The sequence below is a fragment of the Pteropus vampyrus genome, unplaced genomic scaffold (genome assembly GCF_000151845.1).
Source record: "Pteropus vampyrus isolate Shadow unplaced genomic scaffold, Pvam_2.0 Scaffold82, whole genome shotgun sequence".
Classification (NCBI taxonomy): Eukaryota; Metazoa; Chordata; class Mammalia; order Chiroptera; family Pteropodidae; genus Pteropus; species Pteropus vampyrus.
The window spans coordinates 3,249,544-3,269,256 of record NW_011888863.1 but is presented as its reverse complement, the minus strand read 5'-3'; the positions used below and the strand labels follow the sequence as shown (position 1 = coordinate 3,269,256).

The following is a 19,713-nucleotide window of genomic DNA, read 5'->3' as shown; positions in this document are numbered from 1 at the left end:
GACTTATTTGTTTTCATCTCTCTGTAAAAATGCTTTCTGGAGAATTAAACCATAAAATTAAAGACTAAAGAAACAAAATCTCAATAATTTACTTAGATAAATGACAAATGTCCTACATGCCAACTGACACAAGTATTTTCAAAGGAGAATTTTAATATTATATAACTAGACTGATTTAAATATTTTAAGAAGTTTAAAAATATTTTAAGTGTAAAAACTGGGGGTGGGATAAATGAGATATTATAGCCTAAAGTGATATAATATACATAGTAATGTGTCAGAGACCATTAAATGTGACTTCACCCAAGTGAGGGGGGAGGCATGCACAGCTAAGTGCTTCACAGATTATCAGTAAATATCCAGAAGTACTACTCACTACTACAGAAAACATCTTGTATCTGTGGTCACAGATGTACTAAGAGCTTAAATTGTAGGTTCTTCTGATTACTCACAGCCTCCTGCTACTGGGAAGAAGGCTCTGGGCAAGGCAAGGGGTATAGGAAGGCTAGAAAATCTGAGATTTTTAGTTAGTGGACTTGAAAAAACCAGGACAGGAAATCATTGCCTCCCAGAGTAGGCAGATGTCTCAGGTCCATTTGTCTCTTGCAGGGCAACTGGTTCACTGAGTCCCTGATAATGCTGATGACAGTGCAGATGCTGACTAATGACCCAGATCCCAGGCACCTGAGTAAGTCGGTTGTCACAGCAGAGAACTGGAGGTCTTCAACTAAATAGGACAACTAAAATGAGGGCTGCCAGACTGAAATGTTATTACCTGATTTATGATTTCCTGAACATTACGTAAGGGGAAAGATTTTGAAAGGATGCTATAATCAACATTCACAGCACAGAAAGAGAGCGTGCTTTTTAGAACCTGGGAGTCTTTTCACAAGCAAAAAATTAAGTGAAATCACTGCACTTACTTACTGATATTTTGGCTTTCCTGATATATTTTAAACATTCGATTTTTCTTTCTTGAGGTCAACTCTGATGGGGTGGCAGTCTCTCCCTCCTCACCTCCATCCCTCCTCGCCCCGCCTCCCCCACTCTCCCTTTTCCCCAGCGCTTTTCTTCTATTCATTTTCTGTCCATCTGCCTCTCCCTCATCTCTTCCCCCTCCGCTCTCCCTTGGCTCTTCAATCCCTTTCTCCCCATCTCCTTCCCTCGATCTCTCCTCCTCTCTCTGTACCCCACCCCTCTGCTCCTCCACTCACTCCCCTCCCCACCGCCTCACCCCTGCCCCGTCGCTTTTCCTCTCTTTCTTCCCGGTGAAATATGTGAAAAGCAATTTTAGTCCATCTTGGTTTATCTTGAGTAATGTAATCTAGGCTGAAACTTTGCCTAAGGATCTAGGCCAGGAACAGAAGTTCATGCAAAGCTGACTGGGACATGACTTTTGATTTCTGAGTCACATAAATGAACTTAAGCCACTATCACTGCAGAACTACACCTCAAAAGAGCTGGGTCCGATAACATCACAGGTGAGAACATGGGATGATAAGAAAAGGGAAAGAGAGAAAGGTGCTCCACAGATGCTTCAGTCAAGACCATCTCTAGCAATCAGTCTGGGAAATGTGTCGATACTCCCAAGACTGCACTTTCACGAACTCCAAAGATTCTGGAATCATTTACCAGGAGGACGCCAAGTCACTTAGCAGCTTGCTTAATTTTAGTGTTTACCACAGAATGTCAAAAGAATTAAGTGAGCAGGCTATTATGTAAGGCACCAGTTGATTTTTGGTGGTCATCTTCAAAGCCAGCAGTATAACCAAATTATGGGGAATTTTCCTCTCCACCACCAGTTTTAGATTTTTATTTTATTACAAGGCCTTAAAATGTCAAACTGCCTAGGAAAAAGGAATCTGTAGGGATTTTGTGTAAGGAAAACGTGGCCCTGGATTCTGACAGAGACCCGTTTTGTTTTGTTCTTCCTTTCAGGGATGGGGGAACTTGAAAGGATATTTTTTCCACCTTCTTTAAATAAAGGATGTCTGGAAATGAGCACATTGCTCATTAGCACCACCCAGTGAGACAGCATGGGCAGTAGTCACAAATTTTAACTAGATTTGACACTTTCTAACTGTTTAACTGTGGGCCAACCTCAGTTTTCTCATCTTATCTGTGAAATGGAAATAATGCCACCTACATCACAAGGCTGCTATGAGACTAAGGAAGGTATCCCTTATGAAAAGCCTGGTAATAATAGGACTTCAATAAATGCTGGCCCTCCTGGCCCCTGCTGAAACTTGCTACTCTCACCAAAGAAAGGATTAATTTTGATCACTCCCTAGTCCATACTTGTTCAGATAAATAACTATCAACTACTTGTCCAAAACCTTGTCCTAAGTCCATAAGACTTATTTGGTGAAAGCTGCTTTTTAATTAGTAGGTGCATTTTTACATTTCTTTCTTTCTCTTCCTTTCTTTCCCTCCCTCCCTCCCTCCCTCCCTTCCTTCCTTCCTTCCCTTTCTTTTATTGTAAAGCCCAAGTATTATTTAAATTTGGTTAACTTTAACTTGTGTGGAACAACATTTTCTTAGTAGTCTAGGTAAGATTCATTAGTTTCACAAAGCAAATTGGAGTTATAAATATATATATTAAGCTAACTATATTAAGCTAATGTTTATGGAGCACTTAGTATTTCCAAGTACTCAGCTAAGAACTTTATATGTATGTAAGTGCTTTTATATCTCATTTAATCCTAACAATCTTAAAAGATATACTATAATTATCCCCATTTTGCAGTTGAAGAAACTAAGAGTAAACAACCCCGGGTGACATAGTAGAGGGCAGAGCTCAGTCACAGCCTATAGCTGAGAGGGTGGCCCAGCTTAACACTGTACATACTGCATTCTCTTTTCAAATCAGTGCTTACTCAAATCTTTTATCATCCAGAAAGACTTCAAATATTCAAACGACAGAATTCTGGCAATCTCCCAGTAATCCAAATTCCCACAACTGAATTAGATTTTCAAAAGCACCTCTTCTCATTGCTGTATTTCAAGGAATCTAAAGTCATCGCGATATTCCAAAAGGAAAGTGAAGACTTAATCAACTGCGTCCCTGAACTTATCTCTGCTAGTCTTTCTTTAGTTATTTCTGTGTTTTGTCTGCCTCCCGTTTGCCTTAATCATCCCATAACTGTTAGGAGTCCCACGGAAGAGACCGAACAATGTTGCCAGCGAATATTAGAACGAGGAAAAAGACAGCACCGCTTCCAACTCACGTCACAAAAACTCCACAGAAGTAGAAAACAAAACAAACGAACTCCATTGATGGCTTTCCCAAAGCTGTAATGGTATAAGACAAGAGCTGCCTTTCGCTTACGTAGGGCTGTCGTTTTCGAGCGTGAGAAATGTGAACCTGCTTCCACGCACTCACCTGCCCACCTGCCCGCCCCAAGGCGGGTCAGTTTTTGAAGCGGGGAATGGAAGTATTTCCAGTTCAGAGTGGATGCGCTCGCAGAACCCTAGCTCCTTCGATGACTAATGACAACTGGTTTATACAAAATATGAAATCTAACAAGTCCTCGCGGCAGTCCCTGCAGACTGCGAGGTGGGCTCTTAATGGTCGGCGGAGGGCGGCTGCTAGCCATCACAGTGTGGATGGATGGTCCCTCGCCAGCTCACCTTCCCCCAAACGTCCAGCCCGGGACAAAAATTAGAAAATAAACTCCTAAGTGATGGAACCTTTATGTTTAAAAAAAAGCCTGGATATAAAAAAAAAAAAAAAAAAAAAAACCGGCTACGGGCAGAGTGAAAGCCAGCGGCGACTGCGGGCGTCACTCCCCATCTCCTTCTCCCTAGGAGGGAGGACTCGCGGGCAGCTGAGCCGCACCTGTGCCCCAAGGGACGACCTTGGCTCCGGAGTCAAACAGAGGCGATGCCGGGCTGGAGAGGAGGCCCCAGCAAAGTGTGCCATCTGGCGATGCTGCGCCTCCTACTCGCCCCGCAGCCGGGCCAGGGGCGCCCACCGCGCGTTTGGCGCCGCGCCCCCACCTGAGGACGCCCGCCCGCAGCCTCACCTCTCACCGCAGCCTCTTCTTCCGCCGCCATCGCGGGAGCCACCAGGCCGGCTCCGCAGTCCCAGGTCTGGCAGCATGGAAAGGCGCGAGCCCGCCCGGCGCCGGCCCAGGTGGCGACCCCAGAGTGGGAGCACGAGCACCCGTGGGGCTCCGGCCGGTGCCACCGCGGTCGCCACTGCGGCCGCGAGGCGCGCAGCGGGCGCCAACCCGTGGCCCGCCGGCCCGGGCTACAGAGCATGCGGACTGGGGCTCGCCCGCTGGTCTGGGCGCCGCGGGGCTCGGGCTGGAGAGAGACCCGACGTGGGCGGAGTCACAGTGGGCACCGCCCCGCCCACCCAGCGGCTAGAGGCAAAGTGCGGAAAGGCGGGCGAGGCGGCACCTTGAACCTTTCTGGCACCGGCCTATTTAAAACAGGTTTCCATGATCACTTTAAGATTCGATGTCTGAGTGTTCCGAAGGTTGGAGTTGTTTCCCTTGGGGAAAAAGGTAAAAGATGAATGGAGATGATAGAATGAGGGTGGGGGAAGATATTGGAGCGGGGGACGCGGTAAGGGGGTGAGGGAGCTGCCCCCTTTTCTTTTAAGGGGGTGAGCAGCTCCCTCACCCCCTTTTCTTTTCTGCTATCGGAAGAAGAGTTTAGCTGCAGAGACCGAGGATGTGATAACAGAGAGGGGTCACGGAGGAAATCCTTTGAGATCCTGCAACGGTTTGGTAAATCCAGAAGCAGGATCCTTTGGGGATCCCCTAACAGACAGCCCTCCATCCTATGCGGAATACTTTCGTTCGCTCCTTGCCCACTGGTCCCTAGACCGATTTCTTGGTTACAGTTTGTCTAGGAAAAGGAAGAACAAACACTAAACCTTTGCTTCAACCAGCCTAAATCTATTAATTATCCTGCCAGGACTCTTGATTTTAGCTTCTTAACTGGCTGCTTACGTGTCCCAAGGGCTTCTTAGGGCCGTCCCTGGGCAAGGGGATTGGAAGCGTGCTCCTAGGCAGAAATAGGCATGACGGGACTCATGCAGTCTTAAGTGGGGAAGGAGGTGCTAATAAGAACTGTGCTGCCCTCAGTAAAGCACGCCAACATATCCTAATCAAAACCATTCTTGAAACATCTCCATTCTAGCTTTGACTTGCAACACTACCCAAAAATCTACCAACTCCAACTTCTGCTGGCAGCTCAGGAAAAAAAAATTTTTTCAGAGAGCCTGGCAGATAGTCTTAAAATCTGGCGTAGTATTCCCTGCAGATATTCAAACCCTGGCTTTCCAGACTAGTGTACACTGTTTTGAGATGGTTTTTCCAAAGTGGGGAGAAGTGAGGGGCTACTCTTAGACCTGGGCACAGGTTAAATCCTCCTTTAATGTTGAGACAGAATTGCTAGGACTCCAATTAAAATGTACAGTACAGACTATATACATTGTTTTGCTTACAAAGCATTCTCCCATTATCATTTCACGCAAGCCTCACAAGCACTGTTTGTGAGGTGGTTGAACACCTATCATTCTTGCATTATCAGCAGCAAACACAGAGGGTTCCGAGATGGTGAGTATATTGGTCAGGATCACTCAGTAGATGGTAGAAGCCAGAGAGTAAAAGTCAGATCTCCATTTTAGAAGTTCATACGGTGGTGCCCAATAAGCTTGCCCCTGAATCACTGCAGTGCTCATTTCATAGAAATGCTGATTCACTTCCACCAAAAGTTGGAAAGCCAGAGAGAAGGAATCCAGAACACCAAGGGATTCGAAGGAGCAAGTCACTCTCATAGTGTTCTCTTTATTGTTGAAGTTGAAAGCCTGCTTGCTACTTTGTTTTTATGCTCTGGAGCTTTACTAAGACATGATTTAAAAAAAATTAAAAAGTATTAAAGTATTAAAAAGTATTTCTATTATACCTATAGGATGAAACAGAGATAAAGAGCCACTCAATGTCTGGACAGATGGATCTCTCATTTCCAACCAGTGGTTTTTCCCATATTTTTTCCTTGGGCAAAATGTGACAGCAGTGATTTGAAACATAAGGAGAATGCATGTATAGTTCCTTCTGGTCAATGTGGTTTCCTTGCCAAGAGCCCAGGACAGCTTTTCTCCTCAAGCAGCATCACCAATCTTAGAGTGAACTTAGTTCATTCATTCATTTTGCTTCACTGTCAGGTACTCATGCAACAACAGTACTGGAATTAGGAACCACTGCCTCTGCCTCACAAACTGTAACTTCCTACACTTGTCAACCTCCTGCTGGGATTGCAACAATATAATTTAGTATGGGGGTTCCTTTAAGACCACTTAGATATTTTAGTTGCTCCAGGACAAAAAAAAAAATACACCTACTTCATAGTGTAAATTGAGGGAAGATACAATGTATTCCTAATGATGCATAAAACTAAAAATAACAACTACCTATTAATGAGCTCCTAAGTGATTGAGGAAAGTAACTAAATTATTAATACTTAAACTATCCTTTCTTCCCTGCTCCCCCGACACCCAACCCCAGCATTCTTTGAAGAGTGAATACTGGGGCGAATTCTTGGACTTGCTGACTGAGTAGGCTGATAAGTGGGAGTGCAGCTGGGAGAAACAGCGAGGCCAAATGTGTTTAGAGGGATCTGCTTGAACTTGGCCTCTGAAGGGAAGCAGAGAAGGTAATTGTAGGAGAGTATAGTCATGAGAGAAGTAAGGTTTGTGGTGGCAGCTGCCTTAGGGAGTGGAAATTTAAGATCTTTTAAAAAAGTATTTAGGGAGTTTCACTGTGTAATACAAACCCACTTATTTTTCTGGAAAATAACTTTAGCAAAAGCTACATTCCTTTTCAATGCTTTTAGAGTTGATTTTTTTATTAAAAGTGAAAACATTTTGATTGTCCTTAGATGGAATGTAGGGCCACCTACAAAATACAGTAATTTAATTAATTTGTTCACAAATATTTATGGAGCACTTACAATGTGCCAGGCATTGCTGTAAGCACCCGACTTTTGTACTTCACCTACTGTGCATCTTTTATTTCATATAGATATTCCCACAATCCATGAGGAAGTATTTATTTTGTAAAAGTCCAACCAGTGTCCTTTTTCCCTTAGCTCAGTGGTTCCCAAAGTGGCACGTGCATGAGAATGTGCAGACCTTCAGACCCACCCCCAGAGATTCTGATTTAGTAGGTCTGGAGGGAGACACACTAAATCCTTATATGTCAAATAAGCACCCTAGTTGATTTCTCTGAGTACTCTACTTTAGGAAATATTGCTTCAATGTGTCAAAAATGAATTTTCCTAAGCCTAGGTTGTTGCAGGCGTTAAGTTGTGTGTATACGTGTATTTTTAGTACCCAGAAGAGAGTAGCAGTAAACTTAAAATTCTGAGAAAAACACAGGGAGAAACAAAACTTAGGACAAGAATTGGAAAATAGTTGTACAGACATCTCTATATATGGAGTTATTATTTTTCCCTTAAAGATTATGTGTTTGTATGTATGTGTCAAAAGCTGAGCTGATTTTTACTCTCACAGGTTTTGGACACTCTTAAAGCACATATGGTATCCCAGGTCCTCTGTATATAACAGTACAGGAAGGTTCTTTGGTGTTTTGCTCATAATTTTCTTACCCAAGACGACAAGAAAGGCAATGGACAGTATCCCTCTCCTGTTATGGGTTTCTCCCTTTGGAAGAGACTTAAAAGGCATCCTTCGTTTAAGGGTTTGATAAGGAATGCTTTAATGTGAACAGTAAAGGAATTCAGAGATAACTGTGGTAGTTAGCACAAACTTACCTGAGAAATGTTTGACTTCTATTAGTTAAAGCCCATTGTGTCCAGTTAGACAAAGTAGTTGAGTCAATAGTAATTAGGCCACACCACCCGTCTGGATCTTGGTCTGTGTGTATGTTGGGAGGGTGGGGGGTGGGAAGTGGGGGTGGAGTTGACGTGCGTCTCTATTACCAATGTAAGAGCTTTGGAAGGGAGATGGACCAACGAAGAGGTGAATGGGAGCTGGGAGGGATGGCAAAAGCACTATGAAGACCAAGTCCTGGTCACTGAGCCATATTTCCATTCTGTTTATATGATGTCCAGAGACCCACTCCTGATTTTCCAAAGGACCAGAAACCCAGGCCCCCAGTAGCTGAGCCATAGTCTATCTAGCACAGTGGAACTCAGTACACCAGTTTTAGGTGGGTTGGGGAAAGATATTAGTGGACCAGCCTTCAGTATATACAGAGGCAAAGGCAGACCCAGCAATAAAGTCCAGGTGCAGTGGCTTCAGGTTAGAACCATTGCTGTAAACCTGTGTAGCACCTTTTTGATGATCGTGGAGCTTGTTAAAAGAACTCCTTTTAGATCTGTTATCAGGTGGCCGTGTACTTTGGATGAGCCTCACCCTAGCATCATAGAGGTGAATCCCGATTAGTTTCAAGTCAGTCACCAGGACAGGTAGTGAATGGATTACATAATCATGGCCAATAAAATCTGTGAGTTACTGTGCTTAGAATTCTTCCAGACAAGATTTTCCTTGCTCTTAAAAAAGGGGATACACAAGAAGTTTTCAAGGACATACATATTGTGTGAGGATTGCTTGGAGTCCCTGTAGCCATCTAGCCTATAAGAAAACAAGACCAAGGACAAAGCCAACTCTGAGGATGACAAAGTAGAAAAAATGGAAAGAACCTGCATCCTTGAGGTTTTTGAGATGATAAATTGACTCTGGAAGCTCCCTATCTGTGTCTTGGCATTATGAGACACATTCATTTTCCTTAATGTTGAAACTATAATTACTTGTGTCTTCTGAAACTTGCAGTCAAAAAGTACCCAAAGAGACAAGTGTCACTAGCTCTCCATGTATTTTTCTGAGGTCTAGAAGTATATGAGGGAATTTGTCAATAAAGCATGCTGTGTGATTTGGGGGAGCTGAAGGAGCACTGAATTTGGGTTCAAGAGCAATTTATTACCTGTGTTTGGGTCAGTCACACTCAGCCTCATGTTCATCATCTATAAAATGATGGTAATTATGTTTATTTCACAGAGTAGTAGCAAAAAACCAAAATGAATAATACAAGTGAAAGCACTGTGTATACAAATATAAGTTCTTTTTATCACAAGATGCTTTCGAAAGATGAATTTAGAGTCTCCCAAGTTTGCACAAGTCCAAATTTTGACATTTCACTGTTTTGTCTTCTCTATGGCATTACTGAAATGATGTAAGTCAGGGAACAATCAGAACACGAGGAGGAGTAGCAGGATTATGACTGGCTCCTTCCAAACCTAGCAGAAAGAGTATCATAAGGCCTAGTGCAGTAGTTGTATATAAACCTGTACAACTATCTTGATTGTTTAAGCAGAACACAATTGAAACTTCAAATATTTATTTTGTTCTTGATATGATCATTAAGTGCAAAAGTTGGATACATTTACAAAATAGTCCTTCTTGAGTTTTATGTAACACCTATCTCAAAATTCAAAAAAGAAGCCAAAAAACCTCACCAACAGAAAATTTTATAAACAGTTTTTATTCTTTTCTTACCTTCAGTGAAAAAGGCCTCATGCCACCAAAACATTTTTTTTTGAAATTCAGTAACTGAACACAGAACTCAAGAGCCTAATGATTATTTTTCTAGACAACTGCTGAATAATTTATATTGCTTTTTAAAAAATAACTAAGATCTATTTTTTACTCCATTCCCTTTTAAAGAAGTAATATCCCCTCACATTTTTTTCATAAAAATCTAAAATATCTGTAATAGTCTCAAGTGTCTTGTATTTACATTTGTTCTAGGTGTTTCGTTAAATTTTTTCAGAAATAAGTGCACTTCTAAAGAGAAAATGAAATTTAAAGACGAGGAAATAACCATGGTTGTAGCAAATCAGTTATTTTGAATGTTCTGAATCTTAGCAATTCAAAGAGAGAAAATGTTCAGTAACCAGGGACCTCTCTATTGATTAAAATTTCAATTCATTCATTTGTAGATCACCAAAGAAGGATAGCTGTTTCTCCTACCAGTAGACATTGATTGATTGACTGATTGATTGATTGGATTGTCTATAGGTTTTCTACAGCAAAACACCAAAAAATAAATGTACTTAAAAATATTTTAAATTTTACAGATTTTCACAAAGATATACAGGTGTTTAAAAAACAGGAAAAATATGCTTTTATAGAAATAAATGAAACCCTATCTTAAGCCTCAGCAACCAAAGAAAGTTTTGAATATTCCACATTTCTTATTTTCATTCAACTAATAACATTAAATCAGCTATATAGTCCATTCAGAAAAGGTTAGTTTATAAGAAATTCCTTCTATTCAGATAGCACTGTGCTTCAATAAATTTTAAGATTTAAAGCTATGTTAATAGAAAAGAAAAGCATAAAAGAAAAATAACATAACTTGCTTTAATACAAAGGTTTTTAATAAAAAAGTCAAAGTCTACATTAAATCAGGAAATCAATAAATCTGAATTGTACAAGCTTTCTATATACTTAGAAAAACCAAAAACACACAGTTTATAATAAAACTCTTTAATTCAAAATAGAGTCTAATTTAAAGAAAATGTCATTATGCCCAGTTGATTAGATAGGGTTTTGTCATTTAAATTAAATGGTTCGCCTAAAATATGAGAAATGTATAATAGGGAAAATTCAATCTCAAGAGTTCTTCGCAAATTATCTAGCTAACTTGCATCATGAATCAAATTCTTAGCTTCCAAAGGGCAAACACAGTCTTTATTTGCTTTTAGATAGGCACTTAAGAAATGCTTTTGATGAGGAGGAAACCCCAAAGATTGTGAATCACTCTGTTAACTGCAGGGAAATGAGACTCTTTTAAAAAAGGGAGAAGGAAAGTAAAATGCTCTACTCTTATTCAATTAAAAAATTAAACTTTGATTCAATTCAGCTTCTTTATCTATCTTTCTCTGACAACTTGAATTAATGATTTTTCTGTACTAGAATAGGTACCACATTAGAACTAGAGAATACTGCAGTTTCCTTTTACTCATTCACTACCACAGTAGCAAAACAGTCCTTTAAGAAAAGGGGTGGTGGTGGTAGTGGTGGTGGTGGTGGTGGTGGTGAGGTGGGGTGAGAAAAATCTCATAAAACTGAGCAGAAGTTAAAGTTTTTTTTTAATATTAGAAGCCTTTTAATTAGAAAATCCAGAGTTAGTAAAATTGAGATGACCTTAGAACTTTAATAGTTCTCTCTCTTAGGGACTCAGCTACATGAATGACATAAGAAAAAAGGAGATGAACTATTAGATGAACACATAATAAGTATTAAACGAATGCTAGAATAAAAGAATGAAAGAGAGGGAAAAGGGAGAGAAAGAGAGAGAACTGGGGGTGTGCTGGGGTTGAGGAGACCCCAGGACGGCCTTATTGAAAACACTGTGAAATTACCTAGCAGCAACATTTATAAAAGCTTTTGTAGATTTGCATAATGATCCTGTGCAAGCAATTCTTCCCCATTAAGAATATCCCTACAAATAAAAAATTATTTTAGATTTTGATCACAGGTCATGTGGAATAGTTATAATTGTTGTATCTTCAAAACATTCTATCAATAGTTAAGACAAACATTAGGCCCTTCTTTGATAAAGTATTATTCCTCAACTAGTACTTAAGAATGCAAGACTGCAGAGAATCATTTTAGAATTAAAATGGTGAGCTAGAAAAGATTATTTAATTCTTAGGGAAATACTCAAAGAATTTGATGACATTATCTCCCCTACCCGCTAATCACTACCCCTCTGGCCTGCATTTACCTCCTTAAGTCCATTTACAGTAACCACGGTAATGTAGCTAAACATGAACAATACTGCCCCCGCCCCGCCTTCCATAAGACGACCTCTATCAAAGATCTGTCATTTCTGAATACAGCATTCCCACAGGAAAGTAAAATTCTACTCACTTGGGAACATCCACTCTGTTCAGGATCTTTGGTACATTTGGAGTATAAGAAAATAATGGCACAATAATACAAGTACTATCAAAGAAAAATTTTTCATAAAAAAAAAGTTAACCAGCCGTGATATGTAACGACTTTCTAGAAAACCAAAGTAAATAGCTCTTTGTACTCTACAAGTTCATTTACATGATGAGAAGTTTGACATTTAAAAAAATAGTTTAATAAAAATACACTAGTTCTACAAGCAGCTTTCATGGTCATTTCTTATATTCAACTCACCATAATCAAATTAAAATATTGCCATGTCCTCTTATTAAAAAAGTCCTCCTGTCACAAGAAAAGCAACTTTACATTTTATATAATACAGTACATCTCTCCCCTATGAGTATACAGACTATGTATATAAAGGTCATCAGTATTTCTGAATGCAAAGTAAATATATTAGTGGAGTGCTTGAGTGTAGGTGTTAAACTTCCTCCTTATTATAAACTTATTACTCCCTACTGAGGAGTTTGTGTTATAACGTGATAATCAATTTTATTTTTTAAATAACCAGTGTATTTCCTTTTTTTCAATTTCTTAAAATCATTATAGATATTGTCTTCATATATATTCTACAGATGTCCAAATCAACAGGGCAAGTGTTCCTAACACCAGCTACAGACGATGGCTTTTACTGATTATCTAGACCCATGAGATTTGCAGTAAAACAGCAGTACTGCAGTGTTACCTACAGGTTAGCCTATGTTGCTTTGAATGATATGTGTTTCTCCTGAATTGATTAGAGGTGTTACAGTACAAGCACACACAGGCAGAATGGACCTTAATATGCATGTAGGCAGTGCAGTTAGAAAGGGATGTATGTTTCTTTTATTCCAGTACCTTCGTATAATAAAGTTAACAAAAATAATAAAATATTAAAAAAAAAAAAAAAGCCAGCTGGCACTGCCAACCAATTCCTATAGTAGTCTTAGAAATCCTAATCCTGTAGAATTTCCTCTTGTAGTCATAAGCACCACCATCTTCAGGAGTATTTCAGTGTATTGTTACCTACGCCAAGCAAGCCTGGTGATGCAGCTACCTGAGTTCTCTTGGTTGTGGGCGAATGTGATCTTCATTCATAATTTCCCAGCTTTCATGTACGTAGGGATAGAGCCACGCTGAGTCAACCCTTCAAACCTTTTATAGGTATAATTGAGAAAAACCCAGTCTTTGGATTTGTAGTCTGGTTCTGTGGTGTTTGGCACTAGAAAGATAGAAACATTAACCAAGAGCAAAGGAATTTCATTAGTGAAAACATCATCTTCACAGACTTTTAATAGTGTTAGCTGTATTGTAGATTATCTTACCTGGTTGTAAAATATCAGACTCAGGAAAGTCATCAAAATTTGAAGTATCATCGATGCTCTTGATTTCTATAGGGATTGCTGCTGGCCTTTCCCTATGAAAAGGTATTGAATAACCATGGTAAATTTTCTTGAACTCTTAATTTTCCAAAACTAATTCTACTTGAAAATTCTTCATGCTGTTCTATAGATACTATAAGAACAAAAGAAAATTACTATGGATTTTAAAATAGTGGACTTCATAGGTGAGTATAATAATTTTTTATTAAAATATTATCATTTACTTGGAATTTTTATTTCTTTGTATCACTATTTACTCCTGTTTTTTTTTTTTAATGGAAAACCTATGTTAATAAAAGAGCAAGTAGAACAGAAGAGATTTTATTTAAAAGATTTTATAATCATATAAAGTAAGCTGGGTATTGTAGGGACTATAACCTACCTAATTAAGAAATAAAATTCTTCTAGGAGAGGATCCATAGATTGAAAGTTATTTGGGAAAATAAAGGGGGCTCAGGAAAATAAGGGGCTCAAATGGTGAAGGAACTACATACTTGTGATGAAATCTGAATCTAAAAACTTCAGTCAAAAAAATAAAAAATGAAAAAATAAAAATAAAAATAAAAACTTCTCAGTCATTTAAATTTTAAGGGAATCAGGGACATTATGTTAAAAATATTAGTCATGAAAATGCCTTCTTATGCTAAAAATGTTTAAGTATAGAAATAATTAAAACAAACTACAATTTTCATTGCTTCTGTATTTTCAACAAATATTTATTGGATCGATTAAGTGATAAGTTTACAAAATTATGTAAAAGCATGTATGTATTTTTCCCAGAATTATTCCAACTTATTTATACTTAATAAATTTATATCAGTTAAGTGGAAAGAACCATAGACCCTGGTGCCCTCCGATCTAATCTCTTTTCATTAACTAGCAGCACGACCTTAGGCAGGCAAGTCTCTGCTCTGCCACTGTTTCCTCATTATGAAACCAAGAAACTGGACTGGCAGTCTCTAAGCACCCTTCTAATTGTACAAAGGGATAAAATCAGTTCTGTTCAATGACATGATATATGTATAGTATAGTATGACATAGCAGTTAAAAGTCAGAACTCTGGAATTAAACTGAGGCCAATTCTAGTTGGTAATTCTAGCTAGATCATTTACTAGCTGTGGCATTGTAAACAAATCACTTCTTTATACCTGAGTTTCCTCATCTGTAAAACAAAGAAAATAATAGTACCTATTTTATAAGGTTTACTATGAGGATAAGAAATTTACATAAAGTACTTAGAACAGTGCTGGACATATAATAAATTATCAAAAAATTAGCTATATTATTATAATAGGTAGAGTACCTAACTCATAGTAGAAGCTCCACTGAAGATCTACATGGAGGAAATAACACATAAACTGTCTTAAAAGACGAAAAGAAACTGGCTTGGCAGGGGTAGGGCCAGGAACGAGGGCAGGAAGGAGAAGAGCATTTCAGTCAGAATGAATAGCAAACGACAAAGCCATGAGGTGGGAGGAGTAGAGAAGATCATATAAGATGTAACTTGTACTGACTGATGAGATAAGAGCCATAGCCCACAGTCCTGAAACATAGTTAAGGACCCTTAATTTTATTCTAAGTGCAAAAGAAAGAAATGGCATGATCAGATTTTGTTTCTGAACTGCTGCTATATGGGAACAGACCAGAAGTATTGAATGTAGTTTGGCCATAAGCCGAATAAAGGCCAATGCTCACAATTACCAACTATAAGCAAATTCTTATAAGTTACTTGCATTATTTAACTATTCTCCAATGTTTAAAAAAGGGACTAAATCTTCTTATAAATAAAGAAGACACAGTATGGTATATTCAAAAGAGGACAAAATTTAAATGTTATAATGTAAAATGTAAATACATTTTGGTTGTGCTAACAGCCTTCATCATGTAATTCTGGATATAAAAATCTTAACAGGTTCACAATATGTGATTTTTCCCTTAAAGTGTACATTAGCTAAAAACAAGTCATTTAGCTACAGCCACTATTGTCTCACTCACTTATATGATCCAGAAAACACTGATTTCATAACATAAACAATGTTACTTCTTGTGTTTAATCTAACAGAATCAGAGACAAATTAATCGCTAAATCTAGTTTAAAAATTCATTTTTATTTTTTACTCAGACCTCCCCCATTCAAAGCCTATGAACATACCTGATGTGCCCCCAGTCTACACCTTCAAAAAAAGGATGACCTTTTATTTCTTCTACTCCACTATTTCCAATTCTATTTTCAGAATCAATACAAAATCTAGAAAAGGGACATAGAGAAATTATCATATGCAAATTATACCTAAAATATTCTATTTGCATTATTTCAAACATTTCTTTTTTCTTTACTGAAGTTAACTGTTTATTGTGGAAAATATGGGAGAAGATATAATTCATCTATAATTGCACTATTCAGAGATAACCACTGTAAACAGTTTGAAACCATTTCCTTTCAGTCTTTTATAATAATTTCTAAAATAGTGTGTTGATATAGTAGTTACTATTTTAGGGCTTTTTTTTCACTTAAAACTTTGAGAAAAATTTCCCAAGTCATTAAAAATATTTCTATAACTTTTTAAAAATTTGCATATGGAAATATTATGATTTATTTAGCCAGTCCACTATTGTTGAACGTTTAGATGGTTTTCAATTTTCGTTACTAAAAATGTTATCACAATAAACATATTATACCCAAATCTTTACACACATCTGATTATTTGCATAAGCAAAATTCCTAGTAGAATTGCTGGGTCAAAGATCATAGATAGCTTAAAGATTTTTGATAATATGCTGCCAATGGCTCTTCCCTAAGTTGTCCCAATTTATCTTCCTTCCAGCCATTCATGATAGTACCAAAACACTTCATCTTAAATGAGAAACAGAATTAAATTCTTTGGTTAGGTAAGATTTCCTAAAAAGACTTATGATATGAATTGCTACTAACAATTTATTTTCCCTTTCCTCTTTAATGAGATAGGATCACTGTATTCTAATAGGAGTGACCCTTGAAACTATATAAGACCTCTTAACTCTTAGTTTGTCTGCATACTTCCTTTTTAGAGTTTGAATTTTTTAAACACTTTTTCTTTATTGATCTCCTTGAATGCATATACCAGTGGTAGTCATTTTTCTCCCACAAAAGTAAAATGGGCAATTTAGTCTTTTATGTACTTGTGAATTTTTAAGATATCAAAATCTCCTCTGGGGATTTAACCACTAACCTAAGAATTAAATCCTTGGCTTTCTCAGATATAGGCACCTCTGGAGGAAATACCAGAGTTTCTTTCCAGTTCATCACTTTTCTATATGTTTCTTGAGGTGTTTCAGAGCAGAAAGGCGGGTATCCTATGTATGAGAAAAAACAAAAGTTTTATCAGCTTTTACGATCAAATATGCAATACCTACTTATACATAAATATAAAAAGTGTTGCAAGAAACAAAGTAGCCTTAAGTGCTCTATTTAACAATAAAAAATACCACCAGTCATCAATTTATAATAAAATTGCTAATATAGTCAATCAAATAAAGAATTTAAAGCATTGTCCCCCTTGTACTTAAAAAGCCATGAAGATACAATTTTGATACATGAGAGTTCTGATTAATACCCCCTTCCTGAAACAGGATTCCTAGGGAGTTCACTGGTATTCACTGTCTATTTCACATGGGGGGATGCCAAGAAATCAGTTTAAAAGAGTTCTGATATTTTAGCCTACAGTATCTGCAATATCTTCAGTCAGTGGCATTCAAGGAAATTTATATAGCGTATACATAAATGGATGATAAAACATACCTATTAGCATTTCATACATAATCACTCCCAGAGACCACCAGTCACACAATTTGTTGTAACCAGTCTGCATGAATACTTCTGGTGCTATGTAATCTGGTGTCCCAACTGTGGAATATGCCTGCAAAGGAACAGCTTGTCAAACCAGCATTCTTAATATATTTTCTGAAAGATCTGAATATGGCTCACTACTGTAAAAAGCGATATATACAGGAGGTAATTCTTCATTTAATACTTGTTTCTCATGTTTATCATGCATAAGGCTTAAATGACAGGTACTGAATCGAATAATGTTAAGACATGATTTCTACCACCACTACCCGCAAGAAGCTCAACTAAGTTAGTTATATATTTAGCCCTAAATCTATTTCAAAAAGAATAAAAAGGTTGAGCCCAGTAGGTCTGGCTTCCCCACTCACTATTGTGTTCTTAGCAGGTTATTCAACCTCTCTGAACCTCAGCTTCCACTTACATAAAATTGGTATAACAGTATCTGCCTGAACAGTTAATATCAAGATAAAAGAAATGTGCTTTGTAAACTACAACCTACTATTATAAACATCAAGTATTTTCATTATGAACCTGATTCCAGGCCACTGCTCATCCATTAGGAAGCTATGCAGTTTTTCACTCCTAATTAATATGAAATCTTACGAAAACTATTTTTTTTAATGAAATGGTCCTCAATTAGGGGTAGTCCTCTATGGGCCATTTGAAAACATGTGACAACAGATTTTATCATTTCAATGACCTAGGGGAGGACATGATTAGCATTTAGTGGGCAAAAGATACAGGTTCTAAAGGAATTTCCTGCCCCAAATACCAACAGAGTCCCCTCTACCTTTCCCTTGGGAAATGCTATATGAGTCATGATGATGACCACAAGAATAGTAAAATGTGCATGAGTAAATTTCTGTAAATATTCTGTAATAGATGTATACAGAATTCCCACCGTATTTAAGCAATATTCAAATTTCCCTTTAAAAGTAGGAAATACTGCAATTCTTTTCTCAATTGTAAAATCTGATCTAAAGTGACACATTTAAAAGTAGAAAGGAGTTTCTGTCATTAATGCATAGTAAACACATTTTTTAAACATTTTTCGAACTTTTAAAAACACCAAAATGTTTTACAAGCCCAGGGAGCCTGCAATTACTTGGGCTAATTAATGAGAGGATGAGCTCAATAATGCAATGGTCATTTTATTTGGTTTGAGAAGGTATCAGACTATTATCTTTCCATCTATCTTCGTGAGGGCATGCTGAATTATTATCATTTATATCACTTGGTTGAATTTAACAAATATTTATAGTGTATCTTTGTGCTAAACACTATACAAGAAAAACAAAGTCAAAAGACACATTTGTAACCTTGAGAATGTTCAAAGACCTAGTTAACAGCATAAGGGAAAAGACTTCGAAAGAAGCAATTAGATTTGCTAAGTAATAGAGGAGAAATAGTGTGGGCTTAAAAATAGTGTTATTCCACACTAAAGGAGTAATTTAAGTTTATCTGTGGATAAAGTCTCCTTTCTAATTCTATTTATTGTAAGACTGTTAACACACCAAGATTCCTGTTAACTTTGTTTATAAAGAAGTTCTTAGAAACACAACCACCTTACATGTGCTGATTAATATTTGTTTTATCAAGACGGGTACAGAAAATAGAAATCACAAGGCATTGACTACAATCACACTTATCTCAGTGAGTTTTATATAAAGTGTGAATTACTAGTGAACAGCCAGATTATTTAGTTATAGATATGCTTGATAAAATACTCTAAAGTTAAATTATAAAGTAAAAATCAGCATTTTACTTTATAGGCAAGGAAATATTACAGAGAAACTAGGAAAACTGTTATCCCAGAATAAGCTCTATCACTGTTACAATGTCAGTACTAATCATTGTGAAAGATACAAAATAAGCAAAAACTAAAAAGATTTTAGGACTGGGACACAAAATTCTTTCTTAAAAACACTAGCTAACTCACCAGTTGTCTCCTGTTTTTCTTCCATGTTTCTGCTTTCCTCTTTGAGTTCATGTTCTGAAATGCTAATTTCAACAAGACAGATTTGTAATGATGAGGGAAAAACTCTCACTCCAAAACAAATTCACACATATACATTTAAAATACATTGATTTAAGGAGTGAGGACAGAGAGAGAACCTTCAGGTCTCAATAATGTTAAATTAGTCCCGCTATACAACTTTAACCTGGAAAAAAAAAAAACCAAACTTACAGAAGTCACTTGGTGGATTGTGTGTAAGGTTTCTGTAGAATTCGGTCCTGTGAGCTTTCTTTAATCCCGTGCATAAACCAAAATCAGATAATTTCACATGACCCTAAATAAAAACATTGAAAAACTAGTAAAATCGATAATTATATTAACTTTGAAACAAAGCTTTATTATAAACTATTCTTTTAAATGCAATTATAATAAAAATTCTTAGCTTAGAAGTCATAAAAGTAAAACGTAAAATTATAAATATTTGAAGATGATAATTTTGAAAAGTAGAAAATGGAAGATAAAAAGATAGCCAGCCATATTCCCTTAATGTCATTTCATTCCAGAGTCCTCTCCTATTGCATCATTCTATGAAATAATGTAGTTTAGCAATAATATA

At 37.4% G+C, this 19,713-nt stretch overlaps 2 protein-coding genes across 5 annotated transcripts in view; both read right to left on the bottom strand.

Annotated features, from left to right (window-relative positions):
• Positions 1 to 4,308, bottom strand: part of ARNTL2 (aryl hydrocarbon receptor nuclear translocator like 2) — a 67,642-nt gene extending 63,334 nt beyond the window's left edge. For 3 of the 4 annotated variants that reach the window (XM_011363093.2, XM_023532370.1, XM_023532372.1), the window contains exon 1: positions 4,026 to 4,308. In XM_011363093.2, coding sequence (XP_011361395.2) covers positions 4,026 to 4,263 — 238 coding nt within the window. In that variant the 5' untranslated portion in view covers positions 4,264 to 4,308. The remainder of the gene's footprint in view (positions 1 to 4,025) is intronic. The other variant, XM_023532371.1, reaches the window with a different exon arrangement.
• A 5,189-nt stretch (positions 4,309 to 9,497) lies between these two features.
• Positions 9,498 to 19,713, bottom strand: part of STK38L (serine/threonine kinase 38 like) — a 77,854-nt gene continuing 67,638 nt past the window's right edge. Inside the window, 7 exon segments of the mRNA XM_011363089.2 lie at positions 9,498 to 13,154; positions 13,258 to 13,349; positions 15,467 to 15,562; positions 16,524 to 16,647; positions 17,093 to 17,210; positions 19,080 to 19,141; positions 19,329 to 19,534. Of these exon segments, the coding sequence (XP_011361391.1) occupies positions 13,027 to 13,154; positions 13,258 to 13,349; positions 15,467 to 15,562; positions 16,524 to 16,647; positions 17,093 to 17,210; positions 19,080 to 19,141; positions 19,329 to 19,534 (826 nt within the window). The 3' untranslated portion in view covers positions 9,498 to 13,026.